Source organism: Neofelis nebulosa, chromosome 4 (genome assembly GCF_028018385.1).
Source record: "Neofelis nebulosa isolate mNeoNeb1 chromosome 4, mNeoNeb1.pri, whole genome shotgun sequence".
In the NCBI taxonomy this organism is placed as follows: Eukaryota; Metazoa; Chordata; class Mammalia; order Carnivora; family Felidae; genus Neofelis; species Neofelis nebulosa.
Genome location: NC_080785.1, coordinates 47,449,517 through 47,472,284, shown reverse-complemented (window position 1 = coordinate 47,472,284; position 22,768 = coordinate 47,449,517). Strand labels below are relative to the sequence as shown.

The 22,768-nt window shown below is 47.1% G+C and overlaps 1 protein-coding gene across 3 annotated transcripts in view; it reads left to right on the top strand.

Annotated features, from left to right (window-relative positions):
• MINDY4 (MINDY lysine 48 deubiquitinase 4) overlaps window positions 1–22,768 on the top strand; it is a 109,810-nt gene that overhangs the window by 9,155 nt on the left and 77,887 nt on the right. For all 3 annotated transcript variants that reach the window (XM_058724689.1, XM_058724690.1, XM_058724691.1), the window contains exons 3-5: window positions 2,804–3,039; window positions 5,992–6,238; window positions 11,750–12,180. In XM_058724689.1, the coding sequence (XP_058580672.1) occupies window positions 2,804–3,039; window positions 5,992–6,238; window positions 11,750–12,180 (914 nt within the window). The remainder of the gene's footprint in view (window positions 1–2,803; window positions 3,040–5,991; window positions 6,239–11,749; window positions 12,181–22,768) is intronic.

Here is a 22,768-nt window from a genome sequence, read left to right as displayed (position 1 = left end):
TGATCATGCAGTTAAGCATTTATCATAATTTTTTGAAAAGGCAATAAAATGATATTTCCTGCAGAAGTCCAGATATGCAAAACAAAGAAGGGAAACCCCCTAGTTAGATTGGGGATAAAGAGGACTTGCCTTCTTGGCCTTTTAGGGCAGCCCCTCAGGGCTGGACTAAGCAGCTTCTATTTTTTATTTTATCTTATTTTTTAAGTTTATTTATTTTGAGAGAAAGAGAGTGTGTGAGTGGGGGAGGGGATGAGAGAGAGGGAGAGAATCTGAAGCAGGTTCCACGCTGTCAGCGCAGAGTCCAATGCAGGGCTCAAACTCATGAGACCATGACCTGAATGGAAATCAAGAGTTGGACGCTGAACTGAGTCACCCATGTGCCTCAAAGCTTTGAAATTACTGATAGAATGGGCGACCCATCTGGAGGAGCTGTGAGCCAGAGAAAAGTGGCTTGTCAAAATCTCACAGTGACTTATGGGGTAGGGGTGAAGCTAGAACCAGATCTAATTCTCAGTCCTACTTTAGTAATGGCAGTCAAGCTTCCTGTAATTGTAACCCTTTACTCAAACGATATCTTAGCAGATGAGGTTAGAGTGGGGGTGGGATGCCCGCCCCCCCCCCCCGCCCAGCCCTCCAAGGCTATTTCTGAGACATCTGGAAAAACCTCAGAGCAGCTCAAAATCTACCCTCGCACGTGTCACATAGCCCAGGGAGGAACCCAGGCCAAGTTTCCCTCAAACGAACAATGGTATCAACCTACAGGAACACTTAGGTTGCCACAAGTTCCTGTGCCTGACTTTGATGAGAAAAGGGCAGTGGCAGCCAGGTGAAGTCCTGGCATAGGTTCAGTAAAGACATCAGATCGATGCCCTTCATCCTTGGTCCCGGTGTGATACCGCTGCCCCTCCACCGCTTCTGTGTGGTCAGCTGGCGTCCTGTAGACCCCAGCACCAGACACTCAGCAGATCTCCATTGGCTGCATTTCAAGGCAGCAGAGTAGACTGTATATTTTAGAAAGGCTTTTCCATAGAAAGTGAGACGGGTAACCAGAAAATCAAATACACTGCTGATACACTGAGATTTTTTATGTAAATGCAACTTTACTTAATTTCCTGGAATCATCTTTGCCATTCAAGTTATTTTTATTTCTGCACTATAATATAGTCTCCCTAAGGTAATAATTATCTGAAGATACTTAAGATATTTTCATTAGATCTTGGTAAGTGCCCTGATTATTTGATTTATACAGTAGTTATTATACAATGAAATGAGCTTATATTTTACAGAAAGACATATTTATTAACCTATCCATCGCATAATGATTTTGACATTTGCACAAAGCTAGCCTGCTTCTAGGAAAGCCCTGCAATTTAATGTTAATTCCAGGAACTTGTTTTTCCCTCTTAAAGATACAATATATAAAAATGCCAGTGTAAAATTAAGTTTTTGAAAAATGGTGTCTAGATTCATATAAAGGCTGTGAAGAGCCACAAAGTATAATTCATGTAACGCAGGGCTATAAATCTCTCGTATTGAAAGAAAAATAGGACGGTCTAAATTAATTATGCAACGCCTTTCCCCTGACTCTCTTCCTTGTGAGTTTCATTTAGACTTAGACAAAATAGTTCTTTTGGGCCCCATTCTAAAAAAATAAAGCTGTCCCCTTATTTTGACTGCCTGATAAATCTGTTGCTGTTGGTCATAACCCATTTGGCTGTGGGTGTGGGTCCCAGGATTTTGCTGTGCAGAGCAGGGGAATAGGAAGAGGGAAGGACTGGATGTGCCTGAGGGTCCTCTCTGTGCCAGGTGCTTTGTCAGGCGCTATATTGCTCCGATTGCAGACTCACCAAATGTCCCATGTCTGACCACACTTCCCAACAGCTTGGTGTTCCTGGGCAAGTGGGGTGGGGACTGACACAGTTCCATGGCCTGAGGTCAGCCTGTGGATTGCTGCTTGGATAACTATGTCCAGCTTACTTGGGGGAATTTTAAGAGAAGCCAGGACTCCAATCTTTGCAATTCTGGCTTAGTAAGACACAGCAGGACCTGGGAATATGTATTTTTAAAACCTCCAAAGATGATATTTGGTATTGTCAGGATTGGGAAATACTGATATCATTTCTTTCTAAAACCGACCACTATAGAATTTTCTTTCTTTCTTTCTTTCTTTCTTTCTTTCTTTCTTTCTTTCTTTCTTTCTTTCTTTCTTTCTTTCTTCCTTCCTTCCTTCCTTCCTTCCTTCCTTCCTTCCTTCCTTCCTTCCTTCCTTTCAAGATTCTGGTGTAGATTGAGTCAATCCTGATGGCCTCTCATGTTTTTTGCAATAGACTGCTGCAGAAGAGTCCCTGTGGTCCCCAGTGTTAAATGCAGAGCACACAACCTTAGAGCACATTCGGGTCCCAAGTATTTATAAACTTGTAGAGTTAATGATCCCGAAAAAAGGTTTAGTTTTTTTAAATGAAAAGATATCTATTTTCTAAAATTACTCCTAGGAGAAAAACCAAGAGGAAATTTTCTTGGGTATTCTTCTATTCATATCATATTTTATTACAGTTGTTCATCGGATCGCCTGACTCATGCATCGGATGATAGTTCTTTTAGGATAGAGACTTTTGTCTTCATCTCTGTTATACCATGGCACCTCACACATGGTAGGCAGTCACTGAAAACTTGCTGAAAGAAAGAGTGTATGAATGGATAAGAAGCTGATAAACTATGTCAAAGAACTGGGCTAGTCATCTTTTCCACCTTTTTCCCCTGAAGTTGTACCTGTGGTTAATGATATTTTTTCTTCCAATGATAGGCAAAGGAAAATCCTCTAAAAACAAACCTCGAACTCATTACCAGATACTTTCTGGATCACTTTGGGAATACTGCTAACAATGTCACTCAAGAAACACCAATTCCTGCACTCTCAATTCCAAAGAAAAATATCAAATCACCACCGAGATGCTCAGAGACCACGCTGGTGAATATATATGACCTTGCAGAGGAAGATGCAGGATGGAGAACATCGTTGTCAGAAACAAGCAAAGCCAGGTATCTCTTCTTATTTACACTGTGAGTTAGTTTCCTATCACTGCTATAACAAATGGCTATAAATGCCGTGGCTATGACAGTCAGGGTTTTCCAGAAAAACAGAACCAATAGGAACCAACAGGATGTGTGTGTGTGTGTGTGTGTGTGTGTGTGTACCTACACGCAAATATATGTGCACATATATATGTGTATACGTATTATATATACATATATATATTATTTTAAGGAGTTGGCTCACATGATTGTGGGAGCTGGCAAGTCTGATATCTGTAGGGCAGACTGGCACACGAGAAACTTAGGCAGTATTCTGTGTTATAGTCCTGAGGCAGAATTCTCTGGGAAACCTCAAGTTTTGCTCTTAAGGCCTTCAACTGATTGAGTGAGGCCCACCCATATTATCTAGGGTAATCTTCTTTACTTAAAGTCAACTAATCATAGATGTTAGTCCTATCTTAAAAACACCTTCATGGAAGCATCAAGGCTAGTATTTGTCCAAACAACTAGGCAACATGGCCTAGCAAAGCTGACATAAAATTTAACCATCACCGTGTCTTAAAGCAACACAAATATATTATCTTACAATTCTGAGGTCAGAAGTTCAAAACTGGTCTGGGTTAATGACAAGGTGTCAGTAGGGCTTGTTCCTTCTGGAAGTTTTTGGGGGCAAATCTGTTTCCTTTCCTTTTTTGGCTTCTAGAGGCTGCCTACATTCCCTGGCTTGTGGCTGCTCCCTCTGTCTTGAGGGCACATCACTCCAGCCTCTGCTTCTGTCATTGTATCCTACTCCAGACACTGACCTCCTGCCTCCATCTAGCAAGGGCCCTTGTGACTCCAGTGGGCCCTCCCAGATAATAGAGGATAATCTCAAACTTTAACACTTGTGCAAAGTCCCTTTTCCACGTAAGATAGCATTCATGGGTTCTGGGGTCAGGGCATCTTTGGGGGGCCATTATTCAGCTTCCACATTGTGTGCTTTCCAATTCCCTGTTGTGAGGCACTGTTACCTTTCTCTGGAGGCCTTGGGAGTAGAGGAGGATGCGAGGGGGGATGCTCATGGTTCAGATATTTAACATTTGTCAGGTTCAGGGGCTTGCTTCATTTGCATTTTCTTAAAAACGAAACAAAACAGGTACAGGATTCCCTAAGCAAGTTAACACTGTAGAATTAGACACATCTGAAAAATAAGGCCTTTTGGACCTCTTAGGGAGAAAATGAATTGGGATTCTGGATTGAACCTCCATTATTTGGAAAGCAGTTATGTTACATTACAAACTTACTAGCCGCCTGTAGTCACCACCAGTGAGTCTAACTCCCCGGGACCGGGTGTTTCCTTCCGGCTTTGTTGAGAAGCATTTTCTTTCCTGAGGGTAGCCAAAGTATAGGGTCTGGGCATCGAGCTGCCAAAGGATGAGTACCGTTAAAAACATTAACACAAGGCTTTGGATGTAAAAGTGAATCAGGGTGGTGCGGAAGAAGATGGTTCTTCTTCAGAGATCCTCACCGCCTGGCTGGGAAAATACATATTTGAGATGATGAAGAGCCGGCAAAAGAAAGTAGTCGAGGCTCCCGAGTTCCACCCGGTTGCCCAAGCTACATATTTGGGTGTTATCCTTGACTTCTCCTAGTCTATCATTTTTGCCTCCATGAGTCCTTAATGACACTAGACTCTTTCCTACTTTCTCTGCCCCGATAGCAGTGCTTCAGTTCATAACCTCCCCTCTTGCCTGCACTGACTCCCACCGGCTCTTCCCTGGTCTCTAGGCCTCTAGTGATCTGCTCGAGTGCACCCTCCACCTAAGAGAGCATGAGCTTCCTACAAACGAGTCTGGCTCTGCTGGCTTCCCCACGGAAAGGCCTTCAGATGTTTCCCATGGCTTCCAGGAAAAATCCAAACTCCTAAGGGTAACTTGCAAAACTCTTTCCACAGTCAGCCTGCGTGGCTCACTTGGGCCTGTCCTGCTTTTACAGGCCTCTGTGTTAGTGCCCAGGGCCTCTGATTATCTCCTGCCTACTCATTCCTACAGACTCCATGCTGTCCTCTCTGCAAGTCGTTCTCAGCTTCTCCAGGCTGGTTCTGAGCCCTTCCTCTGCCGGACATGCCCCAGTCATGGCACATATGACCGCTTCTCTCACATATGACCCAGTGCTTGGTGATAAGCAGCTTGGCACAGAGCAGCAGTCAGTGCCCCTTTAGGCCAGAGTCTAGTGGTAGAAAGCATCCCAGCCTGTGTCAGAAGGGCTCTGGGTGATCCATCACAGATCATAGGCGAACATCCTCTTTATCTGGGTCTCTGGCTCTGTTCTTTCTCATTTTTGTTATTCCTCCTTGCTTACCTCCCTGTGTTTCACCTTCTTTTGTTCTCTTGCTCTCTCTCTTTAACATACACCACACACACACACACACACACACACACACACACACACACACAATCTATCTTTCTTACTCTCTTTCAATGCCGAGCAACCCAGGAAAGAAGGCATTAGCATGCCCAACTTAACTGGACATTAACTGAATAGTTGTGGGAAAATTTACCACAGGTCTCTATCCACCAATCTCAATGAGGTACAGTAAGACTGGGTTCCATGTAACTCATGACTGTATTGAAGGGCTATGGTTTTCTATAACTTGGGTCTGGAATAAGGATGCTCTTTATATTTGAGGATACACAATATCTAAGGATATTTGAAGAATCCTGTCATGGGTCATCAATTCTGATTTTGTTTCTTGTTTCCTGGTCTTATTTTATAGGTCCGATTTGCCCTGATATGAAAGTATTTTCTGTTCTTTACCTTAATGATAGGCACTGGCTGGTTAGAACCCCGGCTGGTTAGAACCCTCGCATAGTTATGAATGGGCTTGCTCTGTGTGCCTGTTGAATGTGGAATTTGTTATCAATGTTAGCTGTTCCTTTTGGGGAATCTGTTTTAATGGAGATATATCTTTTTTTGCAGACATGACAATCTTGATGGGGATTTACTTGGTAATTTTGTATCATCCAAAAGGCCCCCACACAAACGTAAGCCCACGCAGGCTGTCCCAGGTGAAAGTCCCCCCGTGGCCCCTGCATGGGAGAAGATGGACAGGCTTCAGTTGTCAGAACCTTCCTTGGACACGAAAAGGATGGGAGAGAAGATCAGGCCAAAGTCTGGCCTGATTGTCCGAGGCATGATGACCGGGCCCATCGCCAGTTCCCCGCAGGTAGGGTTGCCGATCTCACTGCTCGTGTGAGAGTGGAAAGTGAGAGGCAGGCAGGGCTTAAGGAGCTGCCTGGGATCATTGGAGGGTTCCCCACGACGTAGTCCAAGAAGCGGGGAGCTGTGAGCTGGGATGGGAGGAACACCTGCCTGTGTCTTCTCTGGCTGTACTGTCAAAAAGACAGTACATGACTGTCAGCCAGACAACGTACGATCCTTATGGGATCATGGCCAGGCCTCGTTTCCTTCCCTGCCCTCAGTTTACCCACCCTGTCAATGAGGTGGATGCCATGGCTTTGTCTTCCTTTGCTGAGTGAGAACACATGTATCTTCTAGTTTTACCTTTGCCATTCAGGAGTGGTGGGTGACCCATCTGAGTCTAGAGAAAATCTTTTTTATTTTTTTAAGACATCATAGTTAAAAGGGTAAAAGAAGTCCCAACCCTAATAGTTTCATTTGCTTTGCTTTAAAAAGAAATTCTAATAATTTCACATCATTCTTTCATAGTCTTCCTTAAGGAGGGGCTCTGGTAGGGTCGCATTAGGTGGGGGGACTAAACCAAATGAGAGAATGAATATAAAAGGAGTTTGTGAAACAACAAAGAAACAGAAAACCAAAGGAAAACCAAACACCAAGTCACAGTGTAGTATTAGTCAAACGAGGGAGCCTGAGCAAACCCACGTAGGTCATCGGTGTCCATGGCTGGTCACGTCCTGTCCTGTGCTGCATGGCTAGTTGTGGGCTGTGGCTCTAGAGGCTGGTGTTATTCTCCCATTTCACTTGGAATCAAGACATAAAGAAGCCGACCCTCTCCCTGCCTCTGCCTGTGTCTCGTGGGGTTTTGGTCAAGGTCTTTATTCCTCTTGGCCGTGGTCTTGTTTGTTAGATCAGGTGGCTAAGGCTCTGCCGAGCACTGGGATTTCACAGCTTGGAAATGGTCCTACAGTCTTGGTGTCCAGATCAAGGAGGCGAACCAGTGTGTGGCTCACAGTGCACGTTCACATCATGTCCCATCCTCGTGTCTTGTGTATTTGGAGAGGGACTGGACCATGCCTAGAGGAAAGCCGCCAGGAAGGTGAAGAGTTTGGCGGAAGTGGCAAGATTTGGGAATGTTTAGTCTTGGGAAGAGAAGACAGAAGGTGGGAGGAGGGGCAGAACAGAAGAGATTTCTTCCACCACGGATGTAGGAATAACCCGGTCCCAGGATGGCAAATGCCTGCAAGTGCCCGATGCTGTGCCTGCAGCAGACATTGCTAGTGAGCTCAGTGTTCTTTTCCTGTCAAGCCCGGATGTGACGTCACAATCTCCTGGGCATCTTCGGCCGGTGCTCCAAATGGGTGGACTGGAGTGGCGAGTGAGATGATCCCTATCAGGCCTCTTGAGCTTAGGCTGTGGGCCTCCTGAGAGCAGGGACTCTGCCATACTTGTGTGCAGAGCGCAGTGTGGGCTTTTGTTGGGGTGAGTGGTGTAGCCTGGCCTGATGTCTCCTGAGAGCACACCTGGGACCAGCAGGTGGAGGCCCGTATGAGGAACTTCAGTCAGAGATGCTTCAGGAGGAGAGCAGGCCATGTCGGAAGCAACTAGACTAGTTGGGTCAAGGGGAAACCAGGGACGCTCTCTGCTGGAGACATTGTTTTACACCCTATCAGTGGTTCTCAAACCACTGTAGTCTCAGGGTCTCTCCATACTCATGAAATTACTGAGGGACCTGAAGAGCTTTTGTTATGTGGGTTATAGCTGTTGACATTTGCCACGTTAGAAATTGAAACTGAGAAATTAAAAAAAAATATTTACTTACTAAACCATCAAAAATAGTAAACCCATTACATTTAATACAAATAACATGTTGTGAAACCAAACCCCGCCCCCCCCCCCATATTTTCCAAAACAAAACAGTAACGAGATGAGGAGCACTGTTTCACATTTTTGCAAATCTCTTTATGTCTGGCTTAGTAGAGGATAGTTCAAGTCTCATATTTGCTTCTCCATCCAGTCTGTCCCATTATGATAGTTTAGTTGAAGTCCATGAAGAAAATATGGCCTCACACAGATATGTAGTTGGAACAGGGAAAAGCGTGTAATTAGTCTCTTCTGGAAACCAGGGGTATTCTTTGATACTGCACCAAACTAGACAAGTTGTGGTTTCTTATTGTGGAGTCTGAAAGCATAGCCAGGAACTTTTTGTACCTTACCAATATCTATCGGTCTGCCTTGCACTTTGAATGAATCTTTTGCCACTGCCTAGTTTAGTAACACGATGCATTTGCTCATTTGGAAAATATTGGCTTACTGAGTTATCTGGGTTCCTGAGATCTTCTGAATGTGAACACATTTCATTAAAAAAAAAAAAAAAAAAGAAACAACAACAAAAACAACCCAACAACCCACATCAAAAAAATCACATTGCTTGATGTTGCCACCCAGTTCATCAGAAGAAATTTTTAAGTGCTGAGAAGCCCGCAAGCTCACCGTGGCTGATTCAAGTTTCCCCAAATTTTCATTTTTACCTGATAATTTGTATTTTATCACTGACCGTTCATCAGTTGTTTCACTTGAAGTGACAGGCTCAGTTTATTTTCAAGAAAACGCCTGCCAGATACCCAAGTCTGAGTAACCATAGTTTGTCTGTCAGTTGTTCCGCGAAAAACATTAGCAAGTTCGTTTCACAGCTCAGATGGTTGCACAAGTGCTTTTCCTTGAGACAGCCGGGTCCTCTGCACCCAGAGGAGTGCGTATATATACCTCCCATTTTGTCCCATGGAATATTAAAGAGATGTGGACCATAGGGTTGAGATTGAATACAGTTAGTAAGTGTTATGCTTCAGCATGGACGTTCTTTCTCTTTTCTTTTTTTCCAATTTTTAAAAAAAAATATTTTATTTATTCTTGAGAGAGAGAGAGACAGAACATAAGCGGGGGAGGAGCAGAGCGAGAGAGGGACACAGACTCCAAAGCAGGCTCCAGGCTCCAGGCTCCAAGCTGTCAGCACAGAGCCTGATGCGGGGCTCGAACTCACAAGCCGTGAGATCATGACCCGAGCCAAGGTTGGATGCTTAACCATTGACTGAGCCACCCCGGCGCCCCTCATCATGGACGTTCTTAAGCAAAATTAGCATTTTACTTACGTACTATTATTGCAAGTGGTGGCAAATACCTCCAGTGCTAGTAAAGTTCGGTGCCACCCCTTGGATTCGTGCTACTGGCCAGCAGTTTTTCCCACCAGGGCATTTGCATTATTACGGTGAATGTCAACACAGTGAAAAAGGCAACTCATGTCATATTATTATTATGAAAAGAGGTTTGAGCTCCCTAGAAGGATTTGGGGACCTTTAAGGCTGGCGGATCACACTTTGAGAACTGGTGGACCAGATGAATGCTGGGGTCTTGTCCTACAGCGACATCCTGTCACATCCGTGCACTTGAGGCCCCCTTCACAACTGAGATTCGAGGCAGATTGCATAGATCTGCTTTACCACTAGGAGATTGACCCAAACTTCTGAAGGGGGGGATGATTGCCTCGGGAGGTGTGTTTTTCCCTTGGGGTACCTGAATCCTATGAAGGGCATTGAAAGATGGGACAGGTTGTTGTAGAATTTCCCCAGGCTTTCTAGAAAGTGTTCTGTGGACCTGTGAGTACCTTGGCCATACTTAATTGGTTGCTTGAGAGAAAAGAGCAAGATTTGCTAGGTATTTCATCTTTTTTTTTTTTTTTTTTTTTTTTTTTTTTTTTTTTTTTACTTACTAGGTCAGCTCTGTACTTACGAAGGATGAGTAAGAGGCTGGGTTCCCTGCCTTTGGCCAGAGCTTGGGTCTCCTTGGGAATGGTGACTAATATTTTCTGCACTGTGTGGCAGGGATGCCCTGGTGGCTTTCTGAGGGTTGTAGTGCCTAGTAATTTCCACTAGGCAAGAATACTACAGAATTAGCTATTTTTATTCCAGCTCGGGCTTTACCACTGGGTTCAGGATTATTTCTGGAAATTCTGAGAGATCCCAAATTTTAAACCCAGGAAAAGCCTCGCAGGTCTGTTTTTGTTCCCTCTACCTCCACTCCCCTATCCTAGATTGGTAAATTGAGTTCCCATTTCATCAGTTGATCATTGACAGTAAAATAGGACATTTCTGTTGACTCCTTTCGAATTCCTTCATTTCAAAAACTAAGCAAGCCTTGAGCGCTTACTAGGTATAGGTCACTGAGCTGGGAACTCTGGACACCAGAGATGAATGAAGATTGGCCTCTGCTGTTCCTGGTCTATCAGCAGGAGAGGCTAAGGCCCTGTGTGACTGGGGACTGGGGAAAAGCTAGAGAGCAGTGGCCGATGTTTGTTGATTGCCCTCATGGGTCTGGCTCTGTGCCAGTGCCTTCCATGGGTGTCTCCCTTCATACTATGATCTTGTGGAAAATAGATGCTATAGGTCCCCAATCCCTCATTTGACCTTTGGGCCAGATGTGTTTTGGAATTCAGAATTTCATTATTTTCAGGGAAGAAACACCATGCACAAACCATATATCACCTAATGCTTTGCAGTAGGGTTTGGGGTAGCACCCCCTAAGCAAAAATATTGACACTTCTACAACCAAAGATATGAATATTCACACTAGAAAAAGACTATAAACAACCTCGTAACAGTTCAGAAGAATTTGCCACAGGATTCCAGAAGAAACTTGTTTTGAGAGGTTTTAGAAATTACAGATAGTGTGGGGTGCCCAGAGGGCTCAGTTGGTTAAGCCTCTGACTCTTGATTTTGGCTTGGGACCGAGACCCTGCATCAGGCTCTGCACTGACAGCTTGAAGCCTGCTTGGGACTCTCCCCTTCTCTCTCTGCCCCTCAAAATAAACATTAAAAAAAAGAGAAATTAGGGGCGCCTGGTTGGCTCAGTCAGTTAAGTGTCTGACTTGGGCTCAGGTCATGATCTCGCATGATCTTCGTGGGTTTGAGCCCCGTGTCAGGCTCTGTGCTGATAGCTCAGAGGCTGGAGCTTGTTTTGGATTATGTGTCTCCTCTCTCTCTCTCTGCCTCTCCTCGACTCATGCTCTGTTTGTCTGTCTCTTTCTCAAAAATAAACAAACATTAAGAAAAAAGAGAGAAATTCCAGATCGTGGATTGTGGACAGGTTATATTACAGGTGAGGGCAGTGGGGGACAGAGAAATTAATAACTTGCCACAGGGAGCATGGCTGGTAGGTAGGTGGTGATGCAGGAATTGGGAAACAGATCCGACCCTGGAGCTACAGCTGCACCTGCTCCTGGACGCTGTTCTCTGTAAGACTGTGGGAGAAGGGCCGAGGCACGCTCTTGGGGCTTATGCACGTGGAGCACAGTGACAGCATTACGGATGTGGCAGCCTGTGAGTACCTCCTCAAAGGATAGGTGGGATTTTAAGAGGAGTTGGGAATGGGGAAAGATGTTCCAGGGGGAGGAAACGCCATGGGCAAATGCTTGTCGTGTGGAATGGAGTGTTTTCCCACCTCCCTTGAAGGGAATCCTCACTGCCCTTGTCCTTGCCCCTTTCAGGATTCCCTTCGCAAGCGCTCCCTGAGGCGGTCCCTGTCCTTGAGCAGCGGCGCCCCCCAGGCCCCCGAGGAAGAGGGCCAGAAAGTGCCTGAGCTCTCCGCCGGTGCCCCGGCCCATCCTGCAGCCCAGGAGGGCCTGGCGTCCAGCACTGGCTCCACTTCCAGAAGTCCCCTGGGCCTACTCAGTGAGCTGACCTCAGAAAAACAGAAAACCACACCCAGCAGCCCCCCTCACTTGCCCAGCAAAGGGCTCCTGCAGAGGGGGAGCGGCAGGTGGCGAGATCTTGCAGAGGACAGCCCAGCTGTGGACAGTGGCCCGGAGGGCAACAGGATGCCCTCGAAGTTCTCCTTGCCAGGTGGGAGTGCCAGGACGACCCAGGAGAGGCTGGAGAGAGCGTTCACACGGCAGGGGACCCAGCCCCTGCCCCTCAGGTGAGCGGGCTGTGCTGAGGTGATGGCTTTCCCAGAGATCTGCCCAGTCCCCCGTGGCTCTTTGGGCTCTCAGAGCAAGCCTGTGAAGTCCAGAAAGTGGGTATGGTCCTCCCACGAGGGAGAGAACAGCCCAGAGTGCGTACATACGGGAAGCTTCAGGGGAGGGAGGGTTCCTTGGTCCTTTTTTCTTCTCACAGTCTTGAGACTTTGGCACGTGATTCCCAGACTTACCTGCAGCAACATGGCCAGGTTGATGTGGCGTAAGAGATGTTTCTTGTGGGAGGCCCCAGACATGGTGATGTATCGGCTCCCACAAGGCTCTTGGGGGCAAACTTTTTTGTGTGTGTTACTCTTCTTTTATTCTTTCACAATAGACCTTGATGATTCCTATATTGATTCATCTTTGAATGTCAACCAACCTTACATTCCTGGAATAAATCTTACTTGGATGTATTATCTTTTTATACATTATTTGATTAAATTTATTAATATTTGTATGTAGGGTTTTATATATAAATTCGTGAAGGAGATTGCCTAGCAAATTTCCTTCCTTGCAACAACACCATGAGATTCCATTATCTAGGATATGCTTGAAGGGGTGCCCCTTTTTTCTGTTCTCTTGAAGAGTTAGGCACTTGGGTGCTGGTGGTACAGGCAAACTAAATAGATTATAGTCCATAAACTCCCTTTATGACCCTAGTAAGCTGGGCCTACTCTGCTTAACACATTTTGTGGCTATGTTATTCGATGCGAGTACATGTAGAAGTTTTGTATCTTCCTGTCGGATAGACTTTTCTATCATTATGAAATCTCTATCTCTGGTAATGCTTATTGCCTTAATGTCTATTTAGGGAGAGCTACCCCAGCCTTCCTTTGATTATAGTATAGCGATGGACTATCTTTTTCTATCTTTTTACTTTCATCCATTCTATAGCCTTTTACTTAAGGGTTCCGACCAAAACCCTATGGGGTTTGCCAGGATCCTTCCCTCTTTTTTAAAAGATTATAATTCATTTAAGCTAAAAAAAAAAAAAACCCACACAAAAACCCAGTTCACCCATTCCTCCACCCTCTGCTCCCCTCAGCCTTCTTTTGTGATACCTTTTACGGCGACAGATTTTCCTCTAAGCAATGCTTTGTTGTATTCCGTGAGTTCATATGTTGTCTATTCATATGACTTAGTTTAAATATTTTCTAATTCCCGTTGTGATTTCTTCTTTTGACCCGTAGTTATTTAGACACATATTGACCGAAGCAAACATCTGGGGTATTTTTCTGGTTTCTGTTTTTGATTTCTGGCTTGTTTTCACTTCAGTCACATACACTCTGTATGAGTTCAGTCTTTTGATATTTGTTGGGATTTCTTTATGGCCCGGTATAGATTTAAAGCTTATCTCTTCTCAGCAGTGAATATTGGGAATTTTTAATCCTCTCAGATAGTTTTTATTTTAGTTGGGATAATTATTGCCTTTACATTTGCCTGTTGCGTTTGGTAGGATGAAAAGATCCGCTTCTATTTTTCTCCACAGAGTAAGACAGTTTTCCAGCACTATCTACAACCTGTTCCTCACCCCACTGATTCATGAAGCCACCTTTATTCTTTACAAAGTTCCCATTTCGATGTGGGTCTGTCTTTGAGCTCTCTATTGGGGTTATTGGTCTTCCGTCCTTTTTTAAAAATCTAAAACCACATGACCATAGCTTTTATTACTATGACTTCGTAGTTATAGCTTAGTATCTTGGTGGGGCCAGTCCCCCCTTCTCTTCCTTTGTTTCAGCATTGATGTAGCTACTTCTGTTTTTTTACTTGAAAGTTTTTTTTTTTTTTTTTAATTTTTTTTTTTCCAACATTTTTTTATTTATTTTTGGGACAGAGAGAGACAGAGCATGAACGGGGGAGGGGCAGAGAGAGAGGGAGACATAGAATCGGAAACAGGCTCCAGGCTCTGAGCCATCAGCCCAGAGCCTGACGCGGGGCTCGAACTCACGGACCGCGAGATCGTGACCTGGCTGAAGTCGGACGCTTAACCGACTGCGCCACCCAGGCGCCCCTTGAAAGTTTTTTTTAAAGGTTTATTTATTTATTTTGAGAAACAGAGAGAGAGGGAGAGAGCACAAGTGGGGTAGGGGCAGAGAGAGAGAGAGAGAGAGAGAGAGAGAGAGAGGACTGCAAGCAGGCTCTGTGCTGACACACTGCAGAGCCTGACATGGGGCTCAGACCCACAAACCCTGAGACCATGACCTGAGCTGAAATCCAGAGTGGCCACCAAACCACCGAGCCACCCAGGCGCCCTCTTGTAGCTACTTCTAGATCTTTATTCTTTCTACAGGTCTTTTTTTCCCGTTACCCAACATGGGTAGAACTGACTTGTCCTCTTGCTATAAAGGCCCGACTTCCGAATCATTTCGTGACTGGCTCTTTCTTGTCAGTTAAATGTTCTGGACTCAGACTGGTTTTCTCTGACCAACTGCACCTCTACCCCCGCATTTCCAGCCTATTTTTTTGGCCTCTCAGCACCTATCATTACCTGAAGTTATTTTATTTACTTACCCATTATGTGTCTCCCTCACAATAGAAAATAAATTTCATGAGATCAGAGACTTTATATTCCCTGCTCCTAGAATAGTGCTTGGTACACAGAGGGCATTCGATGAGCATTTGCTTAATACTATTTCTACCACCGCCAGCAGCAGTAACAAGATCAATAAACTTTTGATATTGACCTGTTTTGTGTAAGACACTGTTCTAAGTGTTTTGAGTAAATTCACTCTTTTAATCCTCATACGGTTCTAGGAGGGATATACTATTATAATTCCCATTTTACAGGCGAGGAAGCTCACCCAGAGAAGTGGCTGTACTTGTGCATGCTTATACACCTGGTAAGAGGCAGAACGGGTTGGAACCCGGGCGGCGAGCTCCAGAGTCTGGGGAATACGTGAACAAATGGCGTCACCTCTCTCCCTGAATAGAAATCCTTTCCACAGCCTTTAGGGTGGTGACTGGCTTCCACTTGAACCCCTCCTGCCATGGGGAACTCCCCAGTTCCCATAGCACTTTTGCGTGATTCTGACTGCGAGACAATTCTTCTTCACACTGAGTTAAAATCTGCTTGCTGTGGTTTGACTCAGAGGGCCTTGTTTTGCCCTCCCATGCCACAACCTGAGCGCACCTGAAAGGGAACAGTGCCTCCAACCTAATGGATGGGAGCATTCTCAGGCTGCGGTGATCGGCGAGGGGAGATGGTGGGTTGAGGGGAAAGAGGAGTGGCTGGATAGCAGGTGGCCTGGGTTCTAGTCCTCGCTCTGCCCTGGCTGACCTGCGCCAGTCATTTGTTTCTAGACTTAACTGTCTCTGACAGTAAAATGTGGCCACTGGGTAGATGAGGTCCAGGTTTCTTTCCAGCCTGTGCATTTTGCTGGCCTGTGGCTCTTACTTTCAGAGTTATTCTGGGCCCTCTGCTTCAGTCATCAGGTTTTTATTGAGCACCTACTGTTTACAGTGCTCTTAGGAGGTATGGCACATGGGCTCTGGAATCCAATGGGCTGGACTCAGATTCCATGGACTGGCAGTTCTGCCCCTTATGACCCCTGTGGCCTTACCCCAGTTAGTAAACCCTTGGAAGATGCTGTGAACTTTGTCTTACAGTAAGCAGGTAAAAGTGCATTCACATCCCCCATCCCCAATACCAGAAGTATAATCAGGGGTGTTTCACACATGTTTAGTAGTGTTGACCCTTATATTGATCAATCAACAAACATTTTGGGGGGCTTTGTTTTTTACCTACCACTTACTCTCTATTTGTTGGACACTGTGCTAAGTGCTTATATGTATTATCCCATTTGCTCTTTATACTCATCGGTTGAGGTGAATATTATTTATTGTTGGTTTTTTTTCTTTTGTGTGCTTATTAAATAGTATTCTTCTCCTGAGCTCTGAACAAATTGACAAACAAAACAAAGGGTATCAGTTAGATTGGAGTAACATACATATCGTTTCTGTGATTGATAAGGGGAAGATAGAAGACACAACAGACCCCGAGGCCTCGTGGGCCCAGAGCTAGATGGACTTCCCCACCTCATCTCAGGCCATGGGCAGGTCAGCTCTTGTGGCCACGTGGTGGGAGCGGCTGCCCCCAGGAGAGCAACTCACTCTCAAGAGGAGAAAGGCTACAGTTGAGCTTAATGTCCCCCTTTTCTTTCTTTCCCAAATTAACTGGTCAGCTATGTCACACTTCCTTCCTTAGGCTGGAGTGCATCGAGGGAGGAGAGTAAAGGTCTGCAGGAGGGTAGACTAGTAGAGCTCCCTGCAAACTCCCAGAAGACACTGCAGGTTCAGAGTGGGCATCCTCCCACCCAGCAGTTATTATCCCTATGTTACAGATGAGGAAACGGAGGCCAGAGAATTTAAGGAACCTCTCAAGGTTCTGGGTGGAAGCAGGCCCCAGGGCTCAGTTTGGTGGATGGAATATGGGTTGGATTTCAGCTGCCTCTTGTCCCCTCAGCTAGGCATGTTTGTACAGTGCACATACTACATAACCGTATGCAGCACCTTTGACTTAAAAGCCATAGTAAGCTCCCTGTCCTTCCCAACCCCCCTCTATCAGTCCTGCCCACCTATACCCCCTTCCCCATTCATTTCATTCGATTCAGTAAATGTGGATCGGAGTCATAGTGTGTATCAGACCTGTGAGCTCTTCAAGATGAGAGAGATGTGTGGGTATGTAATTATTTCATTTTATTTTTTTTAAGGTTTATTTATTTATTTTGATAGAGTGCATGAGCTGGGGAGGGGCAGAGAGAGAGGGAAAGAGAGAATCCCAAGCAGGTTCCACACTGCTCAACACGGGGCTCCATCCCACGAACTGTGAGATCATGACCTGAGCCGAAATCAAGAGTTGGACACTTAACCGACTGAGCCACCTGGGCACCCTGCGTATGCAGTTATTTTAAAGCATGGCAAAGACAGTGAGATGACAGCAGGGCCGGCTTGTGTGTGCAGCGCTGCCCCATCACCCTGCCCTAATGAAGCTGAGGAAAGGTGGCTACTTGGAGCCTTCTGTGGGCCTTGCAACGTCGGGCCCAGGGATGACCATGGAAGTCACACCTAGGGGCAGAGGCAGGGGCAGGAGCAGGGAGCATGTGTCCTGGGAGAGAGTGTGGGGGGTGGTGGTGGATGATATGACCTGCTGAGATGTTAGGGGACATGAACATCTATGCAATCAGGCCCTTCTAACCCCTTGGATCTAACTCAGTGGCTGAAGGGACCACTTTCTGCTTTGATTTTTGTTCCTTTCCCGTGTCCTTCGATCTAAGAAGATACTCAGAAAATATGTCTTCTGGGCTCCCACTGTGGGGGTTGTGGTTGAGACAATCTGTCATTTGTCACTGGTTTGTCAGGGCTGCCCTTGTTAGGTTTCTGTGCTCATCAGTTGGATCTGCTGGGACTCTGGCCGCGACCTGGGTAGTCCTGTAACCCTTGCCTCATTCTGCTTCCTGCCATTGCACTATGTTGCAGGCAGGACATTCCTCTGTACCTTTACATATGTTGCTATCACCCACATGCCTTGGCCAAAGTAGGTCCTCAGGAAACCTTAGGTGAAGGACCAAGAGAACGGGAGAGGAATTCGTTATTTAGAAGTCCCCAGAGCTGGGTGTTCTAAGCCTGGTGGCTTCCCAAGTGGCACTTTGTGAAAGTTGATGGTCTGGTTGGGGGTGACCAGCCCTTGCGGTGCTTACAGACCTCTCTGAGGACGTGCTGGCCTGTCATTTGTGTAAGAATCCCTCAGAGTGAATTTCTGGGCCTTCTGATGGCCACATGGACTGTGCTGTGGTTGTTTTTCTGCACATCTGCTCAAAACCTGTCACTCTGGGCATCTGGCAATAGGAACTGGCTTCAGCTTTTATTTTCCGGGTGTGCATGGGCCACACAAGCTCCAGCCACTCACTGTTTGCCCAAATCTCCTTTGGAAACACGGTGTGTAGACATGGGCATGAAATTGAAAGTTGTTGGCCTCCCTTGGGAGTTCAACCCATGGCAGGGGCCACAGCAGCAGTCTTTAGGCACCAGAGCCCCTGAGCAAATGAGCCTCCCCTCATGCAGTTTGAGCAATGGGGCCCTGGAACTTTGGGGGTGAAGCCCAGCAGTGTGTTTTTTTTTTTTTTTTTTTGTATTATTGTTAAAAAATTTTTTTTAAAAATTTATTTATTATCGAGAGACAGAGAGAGGCAGAGCATGAGCGTGGAAGGGGCAGAGAGAGGGAGACACAGAATCCCAAGCAGGCTCCAGGCTCTGAGCTGTCAGCACAGAGCCCCATGTGGGGCTTGAACTCAAAAACCGCAAGATCATGACCTGAGCCGAAGTTGGACGCTTGACCGACTGAGCCACCCAGGCGCCTCCCAGCAGTGTGTTTTAACAAGCCCTCCAGGTGATGTGCTTCAGGTGAAGCTGAAGAACCAGTGCCCTAGAAGCCTGAGATGGAGGGGTGACTGCATGTAATTACTGGGGTGCTCTCAGGAGAAAGTCAGTGGGGGGGGGCGGATAGGGTGGGGGAAGGTCTCAGCCAGGATGTGGGGCTTAGTCTGATCTCCCAGGGAGATGAGAGTGTGAATTGACCCAGAGCTGGCCCCACCTTTAAGCTAGAAGAGGGCTTTTTTCCCAAGTCAGTCACTGGCTAAGGGTCACCCGTCCTGGGGGGTGGGGCGGGGGAGGGTTGCGATGGGCAGTGTGCCACCTCCTGGGTGAGTCTGGCAAAGGGTGATTCTGTGGAGAAGGACGCAGCTGTGAGCTGTTAGCCAACATGGACAGCAGCTGGGATGGGCACGCTGAGGCAAGGGCACCTGGGCGGGACACCAGTGTTGTCTGTGTCATTCTTGTGGCTCCTTGTACACTCGCCCAGAACTTGGTGTTATTTTAAAAAATATTTATTTGTTTGTTTGTTTGTTTGTTTGTTTGTAATGTTTTTATTTATATGTGGGTGTGAGAGAGAGATAGAGTGCACAAGCAGGGGAAGGACAGAGACAGAGAGGCACACAGAATCCAAAGCAGACTCCAGGCTCTGAGCTGGCAGCACAGAGCCCGACATGGGGCTCGAACCCATAAACTGTGAGATCATGACCTAAGCAGAAGTCGGATGCTTAACCGACTGAGCCGCCCAGGTGCCCCAAACCCGGGTTATGACAGACAAGCTGCAAAGCCTGTTCGTGGCCATCACCTCTGGTGCATAGGGTGCCCTGGTGAGGCAGGCCAGGCAGGCTCGTTTATAGGCTCGGAGACAGACTCTAGAGGGGACACTGGAATGAAGCTTAATTCAGGCCCACAGGCAGCCCCTCCCATCATGAAACCGCAGCCCCTGCTGCAAGAATGCCAGATGAACTGTCACTGGCTTCGTGGCTGCTAATGTCCTGCTGTGTCGATCAGACGGGAAGTGCCTCTTGAGCCCTTTTGGTGCCCAGGCCACCACTAGGGCTACAGAAGGGTGAGATGGCTCCTTGCCTCTGAAGCCCAGGGCCTTTCGTGAAGCTGTCCGTACTTGGGTGCTCGATTGTGGCCCTCAGAGGAGTGGAAGATTGGAGCGGTTAGGGAGTGCTGCGGACAGGGAAGAGGGCCTTGGGCTTGGAGAGGCCACGGTTAACGCAAAGACTTCACGGTGAAGCAGTGACATCGGGTGAGGAATGTAATTAAACTGCCTTGTTGTGCAGCCTGGACTCCGCTTTAGCCCCGAGTATCAGTGTCCCTGCCTCTGTGTGGAAGCCAGTAGTCAATTCCAGGGGTTCAGTGAGTGCCATTAGGGGGCCCCAGCAGATTTTTCGGGTTTTGTAGAATGGACAGTAGGTGGCGGCAGATCGTCATCAGTCATCAGGACTCCAGAGACCCTTGCTGGCGATTTCATTCAGCAGGCCCTCAGCAGGCCTCTCTTAAGGACAGTGCACCCTGAGGAGCTAGGAGCGAATCCCGGTCCCTTCCGGATCCCCATCCCCTCCCAGGCTCCTGATCGTGAGCAGAGGCCGGCAGGCACACAGATGCCTGGCTGCGCCCTGAGAGGGAGTGGACAATGCCATCTGGGGCTTGGCAGAGGCTTAGCTGAGGATGTGGTATTTGCGGTTTACGGGCTGTTCCCCATACCCGAGCATCCCGGGTCTGACGCCATCTGCACTGCATGGGATGAGTAATGGGTGGGACTTCCAGTTTGATTTATCTCTGCACATTATTTGGAGTCAGTCTGTAAAGATTCGAAATTAGCTAACTCTTGACACATACACATTTGCTTTCCTGTGTCCCAGAGGCCCCGTGTGAACAGGTACCGGCCTGCGGCTCCTGTGCTGGTCCGGCTTCACCTTCCTAACTTGACTCCAGGGACCTCTCTTCTATGGTGGGTACGGCTGCTCTGTGCTCAGCTGGCCTCCCTCCCACCTCTCACCCACATTTACCCTACATGTGTGCTCCCCCAAACCGCCCACCCGCGGGGGAATACGAGTTCTCGTTTCCTCACACGTGCAGGAGATTAAATAGGAGAAACTGCCCCAGTACACATTTCAGGCCACTTGGAGTCCTGTAGGACAGGGGCAGATATCCCTACCCTGTGGGGTAATTCTCGCTGCTGGCCACCTTCAGCTCCAGGGCACCTGGGTCTTCTGTCCAGGGCATCGCCTAGGGCGAAGAGACTTCCCATGACCCAGATTCCCTTTGAGATCCAGAAAGTACGGCTAAGGAAGCGAGAGCACATCCACACCTCTCCTTAGAAAGGTGAGTGGTGTCATTTTGTGCATCTCTGGACATCAGAGTGGCAGCTCCATGATCCTCCTCTGACCACATCTGGGCCTTGCTGGCTCTGCCCAAGGCCCAAGTTCAGGCACGCAGGCCGGGAAGATGTTCCCTGCGGGGAAGCCACTACTGCTGGATAGAAGGAGGCTCTTAAGGCTCAGGGATAATTTTTGGGAGATGGCTGCCAGCAGGGGTAGTATATGGAGATTCTTCTCTCCTGGGTGCTTTTTAATTTTCTTCCCCCCGCCCCCTCCCTCCATGATGCTTTTTTGCTGGTCTGCCAGTTAGCTCACTAGACCCTGGCTACCAGAACTGCAAAGAGGTCCATCTAGAGGTCAGCAACAGGACCAGGATGAGAGTGAAGCAAATGGGGCATCTAGGGTGCAGGGTTCAAGGAGCACTCGTTCTCAGGGTGGCTCATCTGCATGAACCTGGGAGTGAGTGCCTCCTTAAAATTTTCACCTTAGGTGCCTTGCATATGTCACTCTAATGGTGGCCTGATCGACATAGTCTGTGTGCTTCTCTTCTGCTCCTGGGTATCGTGGATAACCCTCACTATAGCGTGGTGACTTCATAACTCACCTTTACTTCCATGAAGTCCTTAAGGACTGGAGTGGGCCTGCCTGCCTGCCTCCCTCCCTCCCTCCCTCTCTCCCTCCCTTCCTTTTTTTCTAGCCATATCCCTGGACCTGGCAATAAGTATTGGGCAAAAGAGAGAGACTGTACATAGCAAGGAGAAAGGAAGCAAAAATTATGCTGATCTGCTTGGGACAGTGTCATAAAACTTTAAACTGATAATTTTCAGTAGAATTGAAACAATCATAGATTTATCCTCAGGGTCACGTGGTATTCATTCATTCACTCATTCATTTTTTTATTCATACATTCATTTAACCAACCAACCAACCATCCATCCATCCAACCAACCAACCAACCCGCCAGCCCACCAACCCAAACCATCACAACTGTGATGTCCTATATTTAAGTCATCTTGAATGTTGCCTTCTCTAGGAAGCTTTCCCTGATCTCTTTTCTGCTCCAACACCTGGACATGACCCCCTTCTCATAGTTCTCACAGCACATGTCACACTGAAGAGAGCTCACAGGCTACCTTGTTCGTCCTGCTGGACTGTCAGCTGCCTGAGTGTGGGGGTGAGTTGTCTGTGACCCATCCTCCCTCAACTTTGCTCAGAACTGTTCCACACTTATTGGATGCAACTGGATTATATCGGCTTTGCCTTGGGGAGGGGGAAGTGAAGTGTGAGGTCTTCCCTTCACTCAAGGAACACGCGGAAGAGTGGGATTCGTGATTTTTTGGACAGAAAAAGTCACCTAAAAGTAGCAGGCAGCATCTGTCCCAGGCCAGGTGGATGGTGCCCATTCAGATGCCACAGGGTCTTAGAGGAGGGGGTGTTCCTGGGCTGGGCCTTGAAGGTTGAGCATGGTTGGAATAGCCAAGTTGGGAAATTGCCAAGGGCCTCACCGTGGTGCCTGGACATACTCATTGTTCTCCACTTTTCTCCCAGTCTGAGATTTCTTGAGAAAAAGTGTGCTGGTATTCCTGGGAGTCTCATTCCTGAAAGCTAAAACAACTCTCTCAATTTTCCTCAGCACCCCCCTCCTTCTTAGAGTTTATTTATTTATTTGAGAGAGAGTATGAGTAGGGGAGGGGCAGAGAGAGAGGGAGAGAGAGGATCCCAAGCAGCCTTTGTGCTGGTGCTGCCAGCACAGAGCCTGATGCGGGGCTCAAACTCACAAACCATGAGATCACGATCTGAGCCGAAACCAAAAGTTGGATGTTTAACCAACTGAACCACCCAGTTGGTT